Source organism: Dicentrarchus labrax, unplaced genomic scaffold (assembly GCF_905237075.1).
Source record: "Dicentrarchus labrax unplaced genomic scaffold, dlabrax2021, whole genome shotgun sequence".
NCBI lineage: Eukaryota > Metazoa > Chordata > Actinopteri > Moronidae > Dicentrarchus > Dicentrarchus labrax.
Genome location: NW_026136706.1, coordinates 24,521,154 through 24,544,106, shown reverse-complemented (window position 1 = coordinate 24,544,106; position 22,953 = coordinate 24,521,154). Strand labels below are relative to the sequence as shown.

The 22,953-nt window shown below is 40.7% G+C and overlaps 1 protein-coding gene across 3 annotated transcripts in view; it reads left to right on the top strand.

Annotated features, from left to right (window-relative positions):
• Nucleotides 1-22,953, top strand: part of man1a2 (mannosidase, alpha, class 1A, member 2) — a 117,101-nt gene that overhangs the window by 64,345 nt on the left and 29,803 nt on the right. For all 3 annotated transcript variants that reach the window (XM_051403607.1, XM_051403609.1, XM_051403608.1), the window contains exon 6: nt 4,157-4,237. In XM_051403607.1, the coding sequence (XP_051259567.1) occupies nt 4,157-4,237 (81 nt within the window). The remainder of the gene's footprint in view (nt 1-4,156; nt 4,238-22,953) is intronic.

The window sequence follows — 22,953 nt, the reverse complement described above, 5'->3', positions numbered from 1 at the left end:
CATGTCCTTATTAGACGCCCCCTCTCCCATCTTTTCCCCGTCCCCCTTAGCCTTTTGCTGAAGGTGAGAGACATTTGACAGTGACTTCCCCAGCTCTGGCTTCCTCTCTTGTCAGAATTTAATATTTTAGCTGAGTCGCCTGGATGACATGTATTTCTATTGTTTGCCTTCAAACTTCAAAGACTGTCATCACATTTCTTAATGCTCTAGTGAAAGGTATGTGCCAAACCATGTGTTGGGCTACATACTTGCGCTCACAGATACACACTACATACTGTAAATGAAAAAGAAATCATGTTATATGCATGTGGCGCCTTTCACTTATTTAAGGTAAAAGAAATGTACCATGTGTTCATGGTACACTCACTATGTGCGGCTTGTTCTGTATGTTCTGTCTAAAATGCAACGATTTTCAGTTTACCTTCATATACAACTATCAAAGCAAATATAAACAATTGAGAAAAGGTAGAACAACATTCCGACATTCTGCATGTATTCTTTAAAAATGACCCAAAATGATTTATTGATTTGCAAAATTTCAGCTGGTTACATTTTTGGCATCTGACTAATTCCTCGTATACTAAATGCATGCTCCAACTCTTAAGAGGATAAGCTTCAATTGAGAGATCAGCAAAATGAGTAACTAGTAGTAAGGAGAGCAAGACAGAGCCACAAATATATGTTAACCAAAATATTCTTGTGGTCCCAGAGTGTGGACCCCAAGAAGAGGCACTTTTACAAAAGTGACAGGATCCAATTAAAATAAACAACAGTGATTATCTGTGACAGGAAACTGCACAAAGTGAAATGGCTTGTAAGAGGGGTTGACAGATTTCTGTTTATACTGGTGCGTGGGGGATATTAATAGAGAAAGTATAAAAGGTTGGAAAGTAGATGTAATTCACAGGGGAGAGCGAGTACAATATGTCTTTAAGAGCTATCTAATGCTAGAAGATCAGAGAAGGAAATGACTCTGCTGTCCTATTTTATAGTTTCAGAACAAAAACAATTCATTTAAATCAAAACTTCTAGTCTTGTGCCACTCTCGTGCGTCATTGAACAACCTACGTGATTCCTCGCTGTCCTATCTGTGTTCACTGCAGGCATTCTCAAATCAGGGCTGTGTTATAGCCCTTCTGCTCATTGGGGTCTGGGCTCTTACACTACAGTTGTAAATGGCTAACAAGTGAGGCTGACTGATAGATGGGGAGTAAGATAGATGGATGCTGCCAAACAAAGCTAGCCTTGAGCTTTATAAAAGCTTCCCATCCCTTCATCACTCTGTTCAACACAACATCCACTCAGTGCTGCGGCTACCCCATGACTAGCAGCCCCTGTTGCTTCCTGATTAATTGTGCGTTTCAAAAAGACCCCCAACAACAACCAAGTTGTTAACATCATTAGATGAGAAAAGGAATTGTCTGTGACATGATGGCTTGTTCAATAGAGGTTCGTCCGAAAATAATGTAGTTGCTTTCTAGTTACGTAATATTCGCGTTCTGTAAGTATTCAAGCAAAGTTCAAAAAATATATTGTCGTCCGAAAATAACGCCCCTAGTGTGTAAAGGCCTTCAGACCAATTTTGAAATGATGAGTGGTGGTTAAAAAGTGCTGGTTGTGCTGCTACATGCATCATTTCAAAAGTCTGGTCCTAAATATCTTTCTGTAATGAGTTTAACATAGCTGTTCAATGATTATTGATAATTATGTTATAATTTTCCCTCTATAATGTAGTGTGAAATTTTTGTACAGGGTCCATTATTGAGACAATTACACAATTGTTTAATGGTACATATGCTAATTAGCTTCAACTTCAAGAGAGAACTCCTTAAGATATATACAGGTTAAATGCATATGTATTCATTTGTATTGACCATATAGCAAATGCAAGAAGTATGCAAAACAAAGGATAGATGATAAAAACATGGGTAAACCTTGAGGGGAAAAAAGCAAGAGCGGGTTAAGCACGGGCTCTTGGACTAAGTGGTACATGCTAAAGAAAAAAATAATGTAGTTGGAGCTGTGGAGATGAGAGCCATTTGTCACCTCATACCATTTACAGTCAGTATTCATTACTCTCTTGTTGCCAGCACGACTGCACACATGGGATTTGCAAGAGGACCCAGCTGCAAGTGACACTGGGACATTGTCACACATTCTGATAGCGTGCAAAACCATTTTAACTCAAGGTCGATTGTAGGTGACTCTACACTCTCCTTTTCTTTTGCTGACGCCAGAATCAACGGCAGAAAAAGTGACCATTTTGCAAGTAGAGTGGTCCCCTTTGTTTCAAGAGAGAGTCAGACCGATTACATCCAAGAGGCCAATATCCATAATTCTACTACAAATGGCTCAAAGATTATAAGATAAAAGATCAATGTTGTAAGGAAGCTCCAATTTTCATTCATGATCCATACCGCAGACATAATGCTGTGGTCCCCAGTAGATAAGAAAACATTGTGGTGGAAATGACTCTATTGTCCTGTGGGAGGAGGGAAGCCAAGAAGACTGGCAGTTCCCCATATAGGTCCATTGCAAAGGCTTCCCAGCAGCAATATGAATTCATGACAGCTCTAGAAACTGACAAAGTGCAAGAAACAGAGAGAATCCATGGGATAAATTAGGAGTAGGTTAGTGGAGAATAGCTGGAAATCGAGGGCAAATGGACAGTGATTTGGCCGCCACTGCTGACCCGAAACTGGAGGGTGTTACGGTTGAGCATCGAAACAGATTATGAATGTTGTCTGTCGACAGCTGCTCCCAAGACCCCAGTTACCTCCAGTAACAGAAGAGTGCAGTGATCAGTGTGTGAGACGCAGTCATGATCGTGTTTTTCAACCTACTAGACTATTCTACACGTAAGAGCCTGAGTTTTAAAATTCAGACCATGTTTCTGTTCACCTCCTCTAGTTGTCTCTCTCTCTCCATCCCTTTTGGAGCACATTTACTGTAAATTGAGGTCATTCAGACCGCCCTTTAGAGAGATGCGCAGGTAAAGTCCTAATATCTTGTATGTTTTCATTTCTTCTGTGAAAATATCAGTGCAAGGTCACAATGTAATTTGCAAGTAGCTCTCAGCATTTGAATGTACCGGGCTGCAAGATGAATAGTCTTACTGCATCAAGGTTGCCATGGCACCCAGGAACATGTCAGTCACAGAGAATTATACTAATTTGACATGAATTACTTCATGGTGGTAGTCTTAAGTGTTTTTGCACTGAGTTGTCTTAACATGCTTAAGGTACACATGCTCACCCAAGGCCACTGAGACGGCTGTGGTCCCTGAGACAGTGGCAAGAGTAGCTGGAGGGTGATTATTCTTTGGGGTACATTAGAGTGGAAAGAACAGTTGAGATTTAGCACCACAATTTTAGCTACAAATGAATAGCCAGGGTAACACCTGAAGGCTTTATTGGTGGAAGAAATATGCATGAACTTTGTGTGCTGTGTTTTTCCACTTGTAGTGAACTAAATGTCTGGCTTTAGTTAAACCAATTTTCTGAAGGCAACTTTTAAGGCTCTCCAGTATCGCACATTTTGTGATACTGTGATATCTGTAAGCAGGTTACAGAATTGTTGATCACCAGCAGTGACACAAGGATTATTTCAGTTTCAGTTTTTGCTTTCAATTGTTGCTGTCTGATCCAGGATTCGATTTATAAATCCCCTTCAAATAGGAGAGTCAGAGCATTCACAATCACAATCTTCTGCTTGGCATTTTCAGCTGCGCAGTGATGGAGGTCATGCTACCTGTGTGTATCAGGAATAAAGTCTGGTTAAAAAGCCATGTGTTGCAGTCTGCCATAGTGACTTGTTTTATACCACCACTGGGCAGTACCAGGGTCAGAAGCTTTAAATACATACCACTGAGGGAAATAACCCCTCTGATCTTCTCCCTGAAATGCTTATTTTATAAGATTCCAAATTGCTCACAATTTGCTTAAAATCTGCTTAAAATTTGCTTAAAATTTGCAATACATTTAGTACAGAAACCCCAGAGGAGCCCATGAGGAAATACTCAGTTGAGATTAAAACTGCCCAAGAAAGAGAATGGCACCAAACCAACAGAATGTCCATTTAAAAGCATAAATAATGTAGATGTAAATGGGGTGATCCTGTCTGATGTGGGTTTTTTCTGTGCTCTCTTGTTTTCCAGAATGCAGAGGTGTCCGTGTTTGAGGTCAACATTCGTTTCATTGGAGGACTGCTGGCCGCCTACTACCTCTCTGGACAGGAAGTAAGTGCTCATATCTGTGTATGTGTATGTGATATTGTGAGTGATGAACCTCAGTTGTTTGTCCGGAAGAGCACAGAGGAGGCACAAGGGGTCAGCTTAAGAGCACACAGAGTGATGCAGAGGGTTAAGGATTGATCTCGGCTTTTATCACTTGAACAGTAGCAGTAGCAGGAAGAAGAGATAGCAAGGAGCCTTTTCTCCCTCCCTCTCTCTGTTCCTATTAAGGCCAGCGGGCAGGTTTTGGTTCCTTGTTAAGGAGCTGGTATAAGTTGAATCCAGCCATGCATCTCTTCTTTTCTGTTCTACTCTTCTCTCTCTGTCCATCCTATCCAATCCTGCTTTCATGCTGAGCCAAAATTCATTAAATATGTGTACAACGCCCACATCCAGTGTTCTCTTTATTTTAATGTTATGTGTTCTTTTGCAAGTGCTGGCCAGCAGGTTGCTAAGGAAACCTACTGTTTGTAGTCAGACATTCCTTGATTTTCAGTATCAGCTATATGAAGCATGACCCATTTCATCCTTTGTTTCTGTTCTTTTTCACATCAGCACAATAAGAAAAGGCAAAGTCTGATGATGTCATGGAGTAATATTGGATCATGAGAGTTGTCTTCACTGTTAAAACAGCCACAATTGCCAGTGAAAATCTATCTGACATGACTCAGGCAGAAATTCTGTTTGAAGTAGAAGTTATTCAAATAATGTTTTGTCACGATTGCCGACATCCTCTTACTCAGCACACCACATGTTACTTGGAAGTTATAGCAACAGACACAAGAAAGAAACTGTTACCTGTAGGAATGGGCCAAAACATTTGCAATACACAATATCATCACAATAATCATGAAAATGTACTTCATACTTTTAAAATGTCACTTAAACATACTGGAATCCCTTTACTTCACATTATGTTAAGAAAACATATATTTATTGCATCACAGATAGGCTCCTCATCTTCCTGTTGTTTATTTGGTGATGTAACGGGGAAGCCGAGCCTTCAGCCATGGTGACAGGCTGAGGTTTTTGAAATGACTGGAAAGATGCAGATTCCCCCTTCTCCCCTTATTCCAAATAAATCAGGAAATCATGTAGGACCACCCCTAATTACCTGTTGTACTGTTACCAGAATATAATTAAGGATTTTCTAGGTTTGAACATAGTTGGAAACATTTTAAATGAACAAAATATATGACACAGGTCTAGTCATTTTAAGGCATTTTAATGCGGAAATGTTCCATATTATACATGTAAAATACTGAAACCATGCAATGTTGTGCCGAACTGACACTAACTGAGCAGGGCAGCGGATAATATCTTTTTTCATTTGAAAGCTGTATTGAAAAGAAAAACATCAGTAATAATGTTGAGTGTTCAAATGAAAATAAAATGTCTATAAATTAGAAAAAAAGCATTCACCACGAGCACATGGCAAATTAAATCTTTAAATTTGATCTAATCGCTTATGAAAGTTTGGCTTACTCCCACAAATAACGCCCCTATCATTGAAAATGCCCATTAATCTTTGCCCGACCACAGTGAGTGATACAAAGGTTGAAGGTGGGCTTTTTAAAACTGATGAACAGGGATTTTGTTAAATCACACATAAACTAAAGGACCTTCCAAGCAAAACTTAACGTCACTCTTATTCTCCACTCTTTCCCTCCCATTCCCTTTGCTCGATTCCACCTCCTCCCCCCAAATCAAACTCAGTCATTCATCAGAGCCCACTCGAGCGATAATAGAAGCAGTGGGCGGTGGGAAAGGAGGGAGATGGAGCATGGGAGGGCTCAAAGGAGAGACAGTGATGGAGGGAACAGAGGAGAGGGTGGAGGAACAACTGCGACGGGACAGTGAGGATGAACGGAGGGTGTGTGAAGGTGAGGGTTACAGATAAAGAGATGGGAGTGGAGAATGAGGATGATGAATGGCCGAGGGAGGAGAAAAGCAAGTGAGACTCATTCCTCACTCTCATCGGACATGTCCTTGAGCAAGGCACTTAACCCCTCAACTGCTCCTGTCAACCAGCAGCAGAATAAATGGTTGTTACTGGGCAGCTCCGTGAGGGAAATTGTGTGTAACTGCTTGAATAAAAAAGCAGTGCCCCCTCCCTGCATTGATAGAAGTTTAAATTAAAAAAAAAAGGGAATGGGAGCTCATGTGGGAGAATTTGGGTGAGGAAGTGAGTGATTTGACGACAGGGTGAACTGGAGGTTGAGGGTGAAGTTTTCAGAATTTATCAGCATCTTTCCCAGCTGGATGTCAGCATGTCGTTGGAGATAAAGCTTGAGGGAGGGAGGGAGGGAGGAACTGAGAGGAAACAGAGGGTGAGGCATGGGTTGGTTGGAGGAAAGAAAGGAGAGGAGAGGGAGTTACAGAAAGACAAAAAAAAGAGAAGAAGCAGGACTGAATGAAGACATTAGTGGTTAAGAAGACTGAAAGAGGAAAGGAAACAGCGAAGGATATGAGACAGACAGCATGAAAGGGACATAAACACAGTAGAGAGAAGTGAAACAAGGTAGAAAGGAAGAAAGAATGAGAGATACAAAAACTAAATTAAACATGTATAAAAGTAGGGTGGGAGGAGTGAGTGAAAAATGGAAGTAAACTCAAGAGAACAAAAAAAAACATAAGCTTGAGAGACAGAAAGAAACAGCCACATGGATGCAAAGACTAATGGAGTCACTTTATATATTTGTAACTCTCAGTCCAAACTGTTGACTGTTGAATTCACAATCACCTACCACAGCTAGATTCTGTAGCTGTCAAACCTGAACTTTTATTTTCTCCTCTCGTCCACAATTTTCAGGGAGTATTCACGGCATGTAGATCATGTGTTTTTGTTTTGCTGACTAATATGTGAACTGGGATCAGGGCTGAAGCATATACAGAACTTGCAGATTGATGCTTTTATAAGAGCATGGAGAGAAAAGATGAACAGAGACAATGACCGTGCGGCCACTTTTCATGTCAACACCACACAAAGCAGATGAATGATTTTTGCCTTCTTGCTGCCACTTGCTTCCCCTGTAACATTAGCTGCTTCTGGCTGATAAACATTATCAGTATTACTTGCTTGTCCTTCATCCCTTCACTGCATCAGTCCTTCTTTTTTCACCTCGTTCAGCAACCACATCACAATTATTGGCCTTCTAGAGAAACATCGGACACTCGGCTGCCGTGACACTTTACGATAGCTAGGTTATGTAGAGATATAACCTACCAATGCAATGGGCAAAGCCAGCTGGACAACAAGGTCATGCAGGTGAGGTCAAAGACAAGACTCTAGCTAATCAATATGCACACTCATCAGCAGCTGGACGTGGGGTCTACTACAGGTGGTCTACATGGAGTTAATGACAGTGATGCATGTGAATTACTAAACGTTATGGTAGATTGCCCTCAGTGTTAATGTATTGAAATGACGAATGGCCTTCAGATTTTCCCTCATTGTTAAAAAAAAATCTGTCAAATATTTGTTTAGCGCTAACACGAAATGCTACACTGCCAAACTTGTACATGGAAATGTGAGCCATGGCAGACCAAACTTGTCCTCCAGGTCTCATGGCACTCTGTAGACCACCACAGATATTAGACTGGACCTGGCAGGACCAGAGAGGACCAGAGAGGACCTGATGGTGTAATACCATGAGAAGCACATGCTGCAGCTTTATGCTGGTAGCCAAAATGCAAAGATTACAGGAAAGACTCTGGATTCGTTGTGCTGGAGATGGTGTCTGTCACTTTGAGTGATTTGGAGTGACCCATGCTGGCTACTCTTCCCTGAGTTAGACATCATCTGCCAACTACACCATTGGCCTCTTTATTCATATTTCTGTGCTCTCTCTGTGCTTAATTGCCATCAAAATGGAATTTAAAAAAATGGAATCACTCCTCCCACCCCAAGAGAGAATTGCTCCAGTATAGTTATGTAATATTGAAGTGCAAGGAATATAGGACCAGTCTAGGTAATTTTAATCAGTGAAGTAACTGAGGCAGGCTCTTTATGCTCTTTGTAAGATCTGTCAGAAAATGGAGGCTATGCATCAGCAAATGAGTTTCAAGAATGCAAGTAAGAAGTTGATGCACACATTTCCAGACGCCTCTAGAAGAAAGCTGCTGTAAGAGAGAGACACAGAGGGAAATACACACAGCAAATTGGACAGAAACACAGGCTGAGGAACAGATGAACAGGGAGGAAAGAACAGAAAGTGATGCAGAGAAAAAGTAAAGAGTTGGAGATCAGCATTCAGGAGGAGGAGGTGTTGGTCTGGGAATCGAGGCAATGCAGCAGTGATGGATTGTGTTTACTCCTCTGTCTGTCCTCAGCTTTATTTTTTGTCTCTCCTTCTGTTTCAACCTCTTTCTCTTAATGTCCTCACCACCTTCTCCTCTGTTTTCACACTCTGTCTTCTGTTTTGCTCTTCCGGTAGGGGTGGGCGATATGGGCAAAATAATATCTCAATATTTTTGGGATTTTGGCGATAACGATAATCAGTCGATATCCTTTAAAATGTGATTAGAATTGTCTGAGCTGGACTTGTGTCCACCAAACGCATTTACAGCGCTGAGAGCGCTCAAAACTCATTTTCCGAGCGCCCAGCGGTGTTAAAGTTGAACAGATTTCAACTGAAGCACTCTGAGCGCTGCGCTAAAAATAACCCGTCTCCGCTGACATTTTTTACCGCTGAAGGCGCTTGGCGCTCTGAACGCTGAAGCCCATGGGACCCACGCTCGGCACTAAATCATCTGAAGTACCGGTAGCTTCAGGGACTGGGGTGTTGTATTTTTCTCTACCATCAGGCTGCTAAACTGTTGCAGGAGGATGCTAGCGAGAGGTCATGTGATCCGCCATGTGATCACGTAGGCCCACTAGTGGTGTGACTGAATCCTGCCATGCTGTGAGAGCGCTGCTGAGTGTATTAATGGATGTGAGGAGTTTCCGGGGCGTTTCATTGTTTTTGTAAGTAATTTAAATACTCGATAATGGAAATTTGCACATCGTCAAACAACAATGACGATATTATCGAACATATTTACTCTATCTTCCGGCCACCCAGTCTGCACTGATCCAATTGGATCATCTCCTGCTTTCTCTCATCTCCATGCCACTAATTCTCTTCTCTTTTCCTCTCTTCTCTTTCTTCTTCTTTTCATTTTCTGCCCCTATGTTCCTTCTTGCTGATTTGTTCATCTTGTCCTCTCCTCCTTCCTTTTGTCCCATCTGTGTTTATTATGTTGTGTCTCTCAGCTTCCCTGTCCTCATTCCTCTTTTCTGCCACTTTTCTTCACTGAGCTATTTGTTTTTAATCTTTCTTCCTCCTCATTCCTCTACTCTCTTCTTCTGTACTTTATTTTTCTATTGTGCTTTCTCTATATTCTTCCCCTCTCTGTCATCTGTCCTTTGTATTTTTATTTGCTCCCTTTCATCCCTTTGACATACTTTTTAGTCTCCTCATCCTTTCTGTACTGTAACTCCTCCTTTTTCCTTTTGCCTCTGTTCCTAACTTGTTTCTTTGCTCCATCTCCTCCTCAGATTTCCATCTTTTGTCCTCGTCTCTCTTCTTCTCAGCTTCCATCTTGTGTTTTCCTTGTCTTTCACATCCTCTCTACATGTCCCTCTTTTCTTTTTTCATGTTATCTCATCTCTCCAGTCCCTGCTCTCACACTTTTTAATCCTGAACTCTTTTAATCTTACACTAAATGCCTCTCTCTCTCTTACTCTCATCTGTCTTTCCAATTAGTATTTTTTCCAGCTCCTCCTCTCATCTCACTGATGTCGCTCTCCTCTTCTGCTCTCCCCTTTTTCCTTAAGAACTTTATCACTGTTTGTCCTTTTCCCTCCTCTCCACTTGTTTGTATCTCACCTTCTCTTGTCTTTTGTCCCACTTTGCCTTACTATCGTCACTACCCCACTTTGCTCTTTTTTGTATTTTTATCTACTTCTTTCCTACTCATGTGAATAGTCCAATTTTGTGCGTCGTTTCTCTGCTAGACAAGACTGAGTTAGAGCTAGTTGGTCATTTTAGAGAAATACTGCTATATGTCAATGTAGAAAGTAAAACAAATTATTAATGGCATGTAGAAAATGTAAACTTTGAGAGGGCCATGAAAGAGGTTAAGTGGACACTTGTGGGGACATACAGAAGTATATGTTTGGGGAAATGTCTGATATTTTGTGTCTAACAACACACTTGTATTGGTAGAGATTTACTCTCAAAGCAGTGGAAAGTAGAGTAGAGTTTAGGATAACTCTACTCTGTACAGTGAGGAATGAATCTACAAAGCTACTTTCACTGGCAGGTAGAGAAACCTGACAAGCAAGAAAAACACCAACAAACTCTTTTAATCAAACACAATGTTTTGTCTGTATTGCTTTTTCTTCTTGCAGCTATTCTGGTGTGTGGTGTGTTTTTTCTCTCTTCTCAAGTTTGTTCTGCCAATACCTGCACCTCATTAGCACACTGGTGTGTTTGCCTTTCTTTCTAAGTACAGAAACTTAGAAGCTTTGGCCACAGTATACCTATATTTGGTTGGTGTTAGCCTTCCAGTGTGACACACTATTCTCTGGTTGTTACAACAAATGTGATGGCAAAGCTCAGAGGACTGTAGGCTGTAGCAGACTGTCTTCTGTATACAGGAAGGTATGCAGGCCACCAATGTCAGTTAAGTGGAATGTAGTACTGTACATGCGTCACCCTGGTGTTGGAGGAACAGTGGTACAGAGGTCTTCCTCTGCATTTACGCTGCACTTGTCTCCCATTGCTGCTACAGGCAGTGTTTCACCCAATTTTGTAAATGGACTTAACTGTCAAGCAACTGAGAAACTACCATAGCAATCTTTGTAACACACCAATTATCTGAGAAATATGCTATACTCAAAGGAGGATCTGCCTACATGAAAGTTTTATACCAAAGGCTCTGTATGAACCTTTAGCATGGCAGCTAACAATAAACCTTTAGTTAAAGCTCCATGAGCAGAAAGTGACACGCGCTAACCTCTACTGTCAGTAACACTAGCTCTGTTTTTTGCTGTGTAAGGGTCTTGAATGTATCCTGTGCTGTAAATACAGAATAATGGAAGAGCAGTGGGTACAGATACATTTGATCCTTTCCCAGGCAGTTTGTGTTTATTTCTTACATTCAAGATTAGCATGCTGAATGGTATAAAACAAGAGTAACACTGAGTAGAGATGTTCCGATTCCATTTTTTTCCTACTTGATACCAATTCCAATACCTGAACTTTGTGTATCGGCCAATATCGAGTAGCGATTGGATGCATGTGCGTTAAAAAATAGATAGCCATTTAAACTGTATATTGTGATTTTTTTTAACAAGCGTAGGATCGCTATTATTGTTGTATGGCCTTTGTTGGAGTTGGAGTCAGAGTAGGGCAGGTCATGACTTGACATGACTATCTATGTTAAAATGCTATTCCTATCATGAATGCTAGGTGTTAATATCACCATAAATGTGTGTGGCTGCTTTGCACGCACGTTCTTTACAAAAGCTTTTCCAGTCTCAGACATGACAGCAGTACCAAGAAAGCAACAAGTCAGATGCCATCAATGAAGTCAATCTCCCGTGGAAGAAATTGTGTGGAGTTAGAACTCATGGCGCTCCTGTCAAGGCAGGTGAGCGGAATGGAACGGTGTCCCTGGTGTGCAGTAAAGTTTGGGAGTCTGGAGGAGGGGCCGTGAAATTGCTTTGTATTATACATCAGGAAGCAGTCTGTGACAGAGAGCCCACCTGGGTGATGTGATGAGTACCGTGGTGAAAACTGTTAATCTCATCCGATCAAGAGAGCTTAATCACAGGGAGTTCTAGGCTTTCCTGACAAAAATGTATGCACAGTACCTAGACGTAATCTCCCGCTCAGATGTGCGCTGGCTTTGTCTTGGCACAGTTCTGGAACAGTTCCATTGCTGGAGATCGGAAATTGACCTTGAACGAAAAAGGTCACAGTCTTGTTGAACTGAGAAGTCCTGAGTTGTTGGCAGACCTCACTGTCCATCTGAACACAATGAACAAAAGATTGCAAGGAAAAGATGGCTTTGTCCCCCAAATATATTCACGCATAAAATAATTTGTTGCGATGCTTCGACTTTTGGACAGGCAAATCAGTGACCGCAGTTCCTAGCTGCAGGAAATGATCTCCAGTTTCCCAAACACCAACATGGGTAAATACGTGACTGGGCCAATATGGATAATCAGGGAATTTAACTAGCACTTTCAAGAATTAGCTGCATTGAGTAGGACATTAATCTGTTCTCAAAGCCTTTCTCTGTTGATGTGGAGGGAAGGAAGTAGTGCAGTAGGAGGAGCTTACTGAAATGCAATGAGATGATACTTGCCATCAGCAGTTTCCACTGTCTGAGTTCTATAGGGCTGCCAAAAAGATGTTTATTTGGCCCTACATACATGTATTATACATACAAGTGACACTGTATGTATTATGACACTAACCAAGAGGTCCAAGAGAGTCACCTCCGTGATAGAGTTTGAAAGACTTACATCTGACCTGACAGCAAATTCCTCAGTGTAATAAAAGAGCAATTTACTTGTGAATGAAATGTAATTGTTTTAAAATGATCTTAGATTCAAGTGTACACTTGAATAACAAACATAGTCTCTTTAAATCAAAAGCAAAAGGCCCATGGCCAAGGATATATCTACGTACTTCTTTCTCCATGTGGCTGCAAGTTTGGGTCAAGTTTTCTTTGTCTTGCTAACATACAATATGCATGTCAGGAGGTAAAAAAAAGTCTGAACATTTTCTCTTTGTTCCTTCAAAAAAAAAAAAAAAATAGAAGAGGGACCGTAATGACTGGGATGATTCAAGCGAAGAACAGCAGATTGCACAGAGAAGGGAGAAGGTCAGGGCTGCAAGCCGAGCCCTGTAATGTAGGATAATGAGATGAGAACGTCTGAAAGAAAAGCTGCAGACTCTGCAGGCATAAACACTACAGCACAACCACCCTGTGGATGGATGGAGGAGGGATAGAAGGAGGTAAAGAGATGGAGGCTGACAGAAATGGAACAGCAAATGAAGGGAATGGTGGTAGAGGAACAGAGATAATGATGGTGATGGAAGAAAAACCAGAGAGGAAGGGAGGAAATTAGAGGTAGAGAGGGTAGAACAGAGGAATGGGCTTAAGAGGGTCAAGGAGGGAGGAGAGTAGGAAAGAAGTGGAGAAAGTGACCAAGAGAAAAAGGTTAGTTTGGGGACTACAAGAGATAGAGATAAAACAGAAAGAAAAGGAAGGTAGGGAGATAGAGGTGGAGAGACACATGGTGACAAAAGACAAATAGTGAAACAAAAGGTGTTGTGATAAATGGAGAGAAAATAACAATCCTGTTTACATGCCTTTTGTCTCTGCCACCAAGAATCCTCATTTAAATCCTCTCTCCGAGGACACCCTGTATTTCTCTCTCGTTCCTTTTCCTCAGATTCATGTCACTCTTGCTCCTTCTTTCTCTCAGTTCTCTCCATGTATGTTTTTCTTCAACCCACACTTGGCTTTTTTTCCTCTCACTCTCTGTCTGTCTGCGCTGTGATATAGAGCTTTAGCTGTCTGCTGTCCAGGGATTGGTGACTGCAGTGGACTGTTTGATCTCATCAGGGAGCATTTGATTCCCTCTGATTTTTTGTCAAACACTGAACCTGTCAAACAAATTCAGGGCATCAGGCTCCCTTAGACTGACTGCCACTACGGCAGCAGCCAGCAGGAAGGCGGAGAGACACACGTGGGATCAAATGAAAGAGTGGGATTGGCGAGCATTGCGGTCACTATGAATGAGCTTTCTTAGGGATCCTCAATGTTAGTCTACACTGAGATACCGCACAACAGATTTGAGACTAAACAAACTGTAAAGGAGGTGAACGAACTGAGGTTTACTCTGGGGAAAGCAAACCAAGTCAAAGAGATGTAGAATAAATATAGGATTGTTCTTCTGTCCCAACAGCCTCCTTTTTCAGGTTTTTTCATTCTGGATCTGACAGGTTTGTGAGTGTAGTCAAAATATAAACAAATCAGACCTCATGATTAAGCCTCTCCTCAGTCATTCATTTTGGACATAGAGGGCTGGAGTAGCTGCAGAATTAGATGGAGGGTGTCTGTTAATGCTGGAAGGACCCATGCATTGCTCAGCCTTATTGAGGACAGTGCATCACTGGCTATGCTTACTGTTGGGTTGCAAAGTGAAGAATAGATTGAAGGAAAGTGCAATGCCTCTCCCCTTATAGAAAAGTAGTTTCATGTCGGTCTGATCACAGGCTCATATTACAATAAAAATTTAGGATTTTGTTTTTAAGAATTTAAGAGGGCACAATTTCAAGTTTGCTTCCTTCTTAGGCACATTCATTTGTGTTGAGATTGGCTGTTATCATCTGGTAGTTCTGGAGTTTTTTAGGAACGTATTACATGTAATTTGGGATTAAGTAATCAGGTTACAAAAAAAGGGACTGTAATAAACCCAGATTATGTTTGAATTTTTATATATATATATATATATATATATATATATATATATATAGTATATTATAAGATTACTTGATTACATCTTTAAATGTGTAATTTTTCTTCATAACCTATGTTCTGCTAACCCTCTGGGGTCTGTAGATCTTATAGGGAAATGGGGTCAATCTTATGTGATTCCATTGTGCAATGCATTTAAGATCAGAGCTGGCACACACAGCCTCTGAATGGCCGACCGACTCAACCCAAGGCATCATGGGATTGCCAGTGGACGCTAACAACCATGCAGTGGTTTAAAACACTGAAACATTCACAAACAATAAATGATCACTGACAACATTATGTGTTTTTTGATTTTACCAACTTAAACCCCTGAATATTCAAAATGAATTTTATTTGCATATATTTTTGGAAGTAACGTCTTTATGACCATTTCTTTATTTAAAGGGGCAATATTTTGAATGTTTGATTTTGAAGTAATGCAAAACTAAGAATGCAGGTCCAAATATTAGTGCAGAGTTGAGTTGCTGACATATTGAATGGACTGTTTTGAGCCAAAAAGTTTAGTTATCTTCTACATTTATTGTATGAACATCCATGCTTTAGCCTGTAATTTCTTATTACATTAGGTTGCTTAACACAACTTCTTTAACATATTTAATTGTAGGCACGAATATACAGTATACAATACTAGCATTGACTACATGCCCTGTGCAGGCCAGTTAGGTTCTTCCACACAAAACAGGGCAAATATTTTCTTCATGGATCTGGCTTTGTGCATTTACATGTTGAAGCAGAAAAGCCTTCCCCTAAAACATTGTCTAAAATATCATTGTATGCTGTAGTATTAGATTTCCCTTTAATTGGAGCAAAGTAATGACAGCCCTAGATGGTGTATGCACAAGGTGCGAAACAACAGTTGTAGAACATGAGCTTGAATGAAAAACAATGAATCTTTAGTGACATGAAATTGGACAACCATTGAGAAATTGTTCAAAAGTGAACTGACAATATAAGTACAATGTGTGTGAAACGTCTTTGTTGATGAGACAGCAGCGTTAATTAGGCAAACTTCAATGTTTTGACATGCTTGCCAATGAGAGAGCAGCACATATTGAGGCCACCCCAGTTGTTTCTAGAAACATTTGTCTAGCTTCCCATAGGAATCCTTTTCCCCTTTGCAGATATGGCTGTGATGACATGCTCAGTAACTAGCTGCTGCTGTGCCAGCAGACAGCCACACACGTATACACATGAAGAACAAAGAAAATCAATATGGTGTAACAAACAGGAAAGAAATTTAAATTTCATCACAGCTTTATGAATTCCACTCTGCAAACAAATGACTTCGTGCCAATACAAACCTGACGTACTTCTTACTCAAAATGTATTCATTTGATTCAACCACATACGCAAAAGGGGGAGAGTTGGAAGGACACAGAGGTTAAGACTAAAAGTCCAAATCATATTAAGTCAGAGAGGTGTGGAGAAGAGAGAGAAATGGATGTAAAGGGGGAAGAGGACAAAAGAGTGAGAGATTTTCGTAACGGAGATGACAAGCAGAAAGATGTGGGGAAATGGACCATGCACCGAATACAGGAAAAGAGAGGGATAGAGGCTAAGAGAATTAAGTTAATGAGGGAAAGAAGAGAGTGATGTAGAGTGGGAGATGAATGAAGATATATCTCCTTATGAATTAATAGAACTTTTACTACAAAAGTAGTAAAAGTTCTACTTTTCAATTGTGCAAGAATTGATCATCTTCAACTTAACATCCAATTGCAACTATTTTAGACAGACTCCTTTATACTTTTGTGGATGTCCCACAATTTAATTTACTTAATGTTTTCTTGCATGGAAAAAAATAGCTTTGTTCTATTTTCAGCTGTCCTCAGGGGAAAAGACTGAAAATGGTAGTCTAGTGGACTAATGCCAAATACATAAGAGGCAATATAAGCACATCAGGTGGGACCACAACAGAAAAACTAGCCGCATATTTTTCAGAGTAAGGAGATTGGATGCTGAAGGCAGAAGAACTCATCAGTCATATCCTTTTCAAGGGCTTTACAAGTGCACCATTTCCATTAATGCTCGATGCAAATGATCTGACAACAGTCAGTGTGATGGCAGAGCTAATTTGATCATGGTCTTTGAGTTTTCTCCATGACAGCTCATCTTTGTGCCTCCTGCTGCCTTTGATGCAGGGCCACTGCATGCTAAACAATAGGAACAAATGGATCAGCTGATGGTGAAGTGGCATGACAAAGTATGGAAATGACACACAGGAACCACACGCACACAACGGGTGACTTAATCCTGTCTCTCCTGCTGGCCCTCGGGGCCCTTCTTACCAAGCAGGCGCATTCAGCACATTTCACAGTCTACCCCTTAATCCCTTTAGGAGGCTCCATTACATGTCAACAGTGGCCCACTGCTTACACCAGAGACCGTGTGTGTATGCTCGTGTACAGTGTGTGCGTACAGTGTCTTGTATGTATTAGCAGATTCTTCATAGCAGTGTAAAAAATGCTGATCTCATTAGGTCATTTAGTCAAGTACTTAGAATTAGTCTTAGTTCCTTTTACACAGTATATTATACACAGTTATGGAGACTTTTGGGTCAGGAGGGACTATGTTAGTGATTAGAATAATTCATATTTAGGGCTGCACAATTAATAGAAATATTATTGAAATGGCAATATGGCCAAGTGCAAAATACATATTCCAGCAGCTGCAGTTTTTTGATAAAGTCAAATGTGAGACAAACAGCATTATAATGAAGTACTGTAGTGCTGCAGAGAGGCCCTGGTCTACAGTTGTTGTTCTCCAGATGTAAGAAAAGATGTGTGTTTGGTACAGACCCCAACAAATGGCGTCATGATTTTAATAGTTTTTCAGTGAAAATGAAATGTGTGATACAAAAATGATCATTCTCACACAAATCATATTGCAATCGCAATTTCTTGAAATAATCACAATATGATGGCTTTACCATATCGTACAGCCCTATTAATATTACCTGGACTTACAGTGTACTATATTTCATTATATTAGTTTCTTTGGCAAACCCAATGAGGGGTTTATCTTCACTGGGTCATTACACAAATACATTTACTCTTCAGATGGATTTACCACGCACGCACACACTCACACTCACACTAAAGATATAGCTTCTGGTGAACAAAGGGACCTATTTCTGTATTTGATTTTCATCTGGTTATACTTGGAGTAGGATTTGTGTTGATGGGGGAAGTTGGGATGAAGAACAGCAGCACAGATCTGAAAGCTTGAATCTGCAGCTGCATCAGAAACACTTTTAAAATCTGACTGAAGGCAGATGATTGGTTAAACCGCGGCTTTGATGAGATCTGACTATACAACAATGAACACAATCCGCACCTAAACACTGCTGACAGGTTTGAGTTGACGTGTGTGTGTGTGTGTGTGTGTGTGTGTGTGTGTGTGTGTGTGTGTGTGTGTGTGTGTGTGTGTGTGTGTGTGTGTGTGTGTGTTTGTATTTGTGTATACATATGACTTTATACTTGTTGTTGCTTTTTTGTCTGTGTGTTTATGTCTACACTGGCATATCTAGCAGAGCCTGCTCTGCTTTACAGCGATTTCGGTCTCCTAGCTGCTCACAGCTTACAAATTCTATCCTCATGTGTAATAACTGGATCATTGGCTGAGTTTAGGACGTGTTTGAGTGGCGGATTACAGCTCTTCCTGTCCCTGGGACGCAACATTGATGTACCATTTGGCGGACGATTTCATCCAAAGCTCCTTACAGGACCATTGCACGCATTTTTAGCATGGCTGGTCCCAGTAGGAGTCAAACCTCTCACCCAGGCAGAGTTGGCGTCATTATCCCATCATGAGGGGCACAGAACCAGCCTGTGTCCCCTTCTAACCTCCCCATTCCTGCCATACTCTAAATCTTCTGGGAATTTGGCCCATCGAAACAAACTACCCAGCAGCGTCCGGCCGCTACTAATCCTGAAAGCAAATGCAAAACAGAGTAATTAAGTTCAGTTGTTCTCTCTGATAGTATGTAGAACTCAATGGATACTGGATTTTTAGACAGAGACTAGAAATTATAAAAATGTATCAGGCAAAATGTATTGCCTTGTCTTGTTACGCAGTTGTGTTTCAAATCTTTATGTATGTGTGTATGTGTTCCCTGAGAGATTCACTTCCTTCAGTGATCGATTTTGAAGTGTGCCGGTGCTGTAATGCATTTTAAAAAGCTGAACACTGTTAGACCTGGAGGGCAAATGATAGAAAGAAGTTGTTTTGTTGACAATTTAACAGTGGAACGTTACAGAATTCAGTAGTCATTGGTAGAATAGGACAAAATGTCAAACTGAAGGTTGAATAACTTTCATTCAGTATGAAGATTGCACACTGAGGAGGTGCTCTTGGAACTGCTGTGGGCCAAATCTGTCCTCTGCCTGTTTGATGGAAGCTTGTCTCTGATGTTGTCAGTGTTAAAGTGTTTTAATTTTCTGTTAAAAAAAACAAACCTGTAGCTGCAACCAGAATAGGAGATTTGAAACTGCATGAGATTGAATCTTTCAAATATTTATCCTACTGTGAGTCCTAATGAGATGAGGTGTGTATACACTGTTCTCCCCATGTTTTATTCATGTAGATTTTATTAACTATGTACTGTAGAAGTATTAGGCTTGGGCTGTATGTATTTTTTCATACCTTCCTGACATTTCACCGGGGTATTACACAAAAGCTGATCTGCTGGTAATAGAACTTATTGTAGCATGTGAGTATGTCTATTTTAGCCGGCGCAGCTTTTCTAGGCTTTTTCGTCAGTGAGAGTCATCTCTCGTGATGCTACTCGGCCAATTAAATCTGTGCATTGCGATTTGACTCTGAGTGAGATACACATAGCCTGTGCGACAAGATGAGAAGAAATAAGTCTGTCAGAGTAAACTAATTTCACATGCTGTGCTCTAAAAAGAGAAACATAGACAGCAAAAAGAGTTTTTATTCCAGAAAGGACAGACTCGTACATGTTCATGCTGATTATTTAAAAGCGCCATGTGAAACTCTACTAACATTATGAAATATGAAAATCATCCCTTCAAGATTTCCTAATACCCTGGTACACCGTAATACTTCAGTACTGCTCAAGCCTAGACTTTTCTTGTTACTCATGGTTAGGGCACGGTATTGTAATTTCTTTATCCTTGTAAAGATACCTTAACTTGATTTCAGTTCCCATTACTAAAATTAAACGTGTTTTGATGCCATACTTACATGTTTTCTACAAAATCCTTTTTTCTCTCTGACAAAGGAAGGCCAAGTTCTCAAATGAAGAATGCCATTTCGGTGCTTGACTTTAGTGCTACAGAAAGAATTATTAATGTATCGTATGCATAGCTATACACATGCTGTATCTACTCACGTCTAACATCTAAGGAAAATCAAATAGCATTTCAAGATGAAGAAAGTGCACACAACTCAGTGAGTAGCTGTACATTTGCATAGCACTGTAGTTTCTGGAAAAGAGTACCTAACAACAATGCCTGGTTACTTGCAAGAGCTGCTGCTTGGTAGACAAGCTGAGAACCAACAGCCAGAATCTACCTACATTTTTGTTGTGTAGCTGGCAGCATATTGTTGTGTATCCTCAGAGTCTGTTCTCACCTGATGCTAAACACTGAGTTTGGCTACACAAGTGAAAACAGGCAGAGCCGCACTTGTCTGAAGTGTGATAATGCTCCATAGTGATAGAAACAAGATAAAGAAAATGTACAGACGCTAATGAATCAGCCTCTCTATCCTCCTCTCCGTCTCTCAGCAGGCTTACTTCCTTTACCCACCAACAATACCACCCTTTTTTCCTTAGAAGGCCTGTTTGCTTTACCTTTCCTTCTCTCCCTGTCTGTAGATGAAAGCAGTGGAGGAAGATGATTATCATAAGCTGTAGAGTTTTATCTGTGAAGGCGGCTGGCCGTCTCCTCTGATGGGTCGTTTGGATCCTGTCCCTGCGTGATGACATCAGCAGCAGGATTGCCTATAAAATGCAATGGAGTTTGTTAAGGGCCTCAGTGCGGCCAGCAGACAGGCCACGGATCAATGGAGAGGTTTAAGATGACTGGGCAGACGTGACTACACACACCGACACATACAAGCTTAAGAGCCAGTCACATGCACATGAGATGCAGATGGTGATAACAAATAGAGGCCTTCTGCAGATCTCTACGTATGCAGTCTGAGGCGAAGCCGTGAGAGAGGACCAAACCGTGTACACATTCCACTACTTTTGTTTTGTCTCTATCATGGACATATGTAAAGATGGATGACATGACAGCTCTCCAAAGGTGAAGGGCCAAATAAAAAAAATCAAAGTACACGTCAAATAATTTTTCCCAAATATGGTTTCTGGCATTTTAGTGAGTTCTTATCACGCTGATGTAGGTTCAAATGTTAATTTAAGATGGCAGTGGGAGGAAGGGGAGATGCAATGTCCATCTCTTATATGTTGATGGTCTCTACCCATAGTCAGGTAGCTAACGCTAGCTAGCCAGCTGTCTTCAGACTGATGTCCTGTTAAGAAGCACTACCAGCAAGAGCAGATGAGTTAGTGAGCAAACGTTTGAGTTTACACCGGTGGATGCCCATGCTCTACGTAGTTGACACATCTGGTTGTGGCATTCTACTTTCTACTGTAAAGGATATTTTAAAATATGCATACCAGTGATCTCCTTTTAGGTGCTCATAATGTAAAAATCATGCTTTAGTATTTTTTGCATTTGTGCGTAAAATCAGGAATCATCCCTTTGCTAAAAACAAAACAAAAAAATCTCACCCATATCACCCATGCAGTCTTTTTGATGCTGTCTCGTCCTCTTGGCTAACATGTCTCCTATCTTATTCATGCGCTTCATATCCTTCTCATCCTTCATATCCTTCTCTACTTCTGTTTGACTGCATTGTTCTCTCTCTCTCTGTCCGTCCTATCATCTGTGCCTGTATTTGTCCCATGTTTAACTCTACAGTTTGACCTCCAAGTCTTCTGTAAGACGTCCCACTGGCTGCTTAAGTATTCTGCAAACACCAGCATGTGTTATCGCTCCCTCTTACTTTGTGAGACAGCAGGAATTTTCCATAGATCTGGTCTCTCTATAAAACTGCTCAGCCCTGACAGATTGTGTTGATGAATCAGCCTCCGTCTGCCCTGTGTTCAAGTGCTTTTCTCTGTGGCGTTGCTTAGCCTCACTGCTGTCTGCAAGTTGTACAACTCCCTCTCTGTGCATTAATCCCGCAACTGTCCTTCAGAAGTAAAATATACAGCGCAAATCTTAAAACAGGCAGACAGTCTTAAGACATTTGCTTTTCAGTGTTTTTCTGACAGCCTGGATTAAGCTTAAGGTAGCCACACCGGCAGGTAGTAAAGTGGAAGGACCTCTTTGACACACCTATCCTATTTATACTGTTGTCAGCTTGAACTATAAATATTTATAATACCTCTTTTCATTGTTCTTCTGCCAGATTGCGTGCTGTAATGTTTTGTCATTTTGGAAGAGAACAGTTCCAGATTTTGTGTTTATAAAGCATTAGTACAGCAGACGTTTGGCAGTCATGTCTTATTGACTAATCAAGTCAGTCTCATTGCTTTGTTCAGCTCCATGAGTTAAAGGGTTCGGTGCCATTTGTGTTAAAAATGCCATGTTTTCATCTGTGTGACTGTTGTGTGCTTTCTGTCTGTCCACGTCCTTCTGTGAACTGTGTGTCTAGTTTACTTTCATTATGGTTTGTAATTCATGCTGTGATTTAAAATACGCTTTCATATGTTGTTTGGACATATTTATGACTCCTTTGTAACACTAACAAAGAAAGAAAGCATATCTCCTTTAGAGATGCACAAAATTGGTAGAATTTTACAATGCAGAACAACTCCCACCCTTCGGATAGTTGGCTTTACACACATTACAAGTTGCTGTCTTGCTCTTCCATGTTTTGACTCTAAAATATCTCCAAACAGAGGACGTGTTGAGTTAGCTGTTTCTTGCTCACTCTGTCTCATATTACAGCGGATGGATGGTCCAGCACAAGTTCGCTTGTACGTCTAAGAATTTGGGTAAATAATATGAGGGCTACTACTAGTACTAGTAATTTGTAACATTTCGGCTATAGGCTTAAAATGGCATTATTACATATTTATGATTCATAAAACCAGGCTAATCAGGCTATATATCTGGATTGGTCACTGATTGATGATG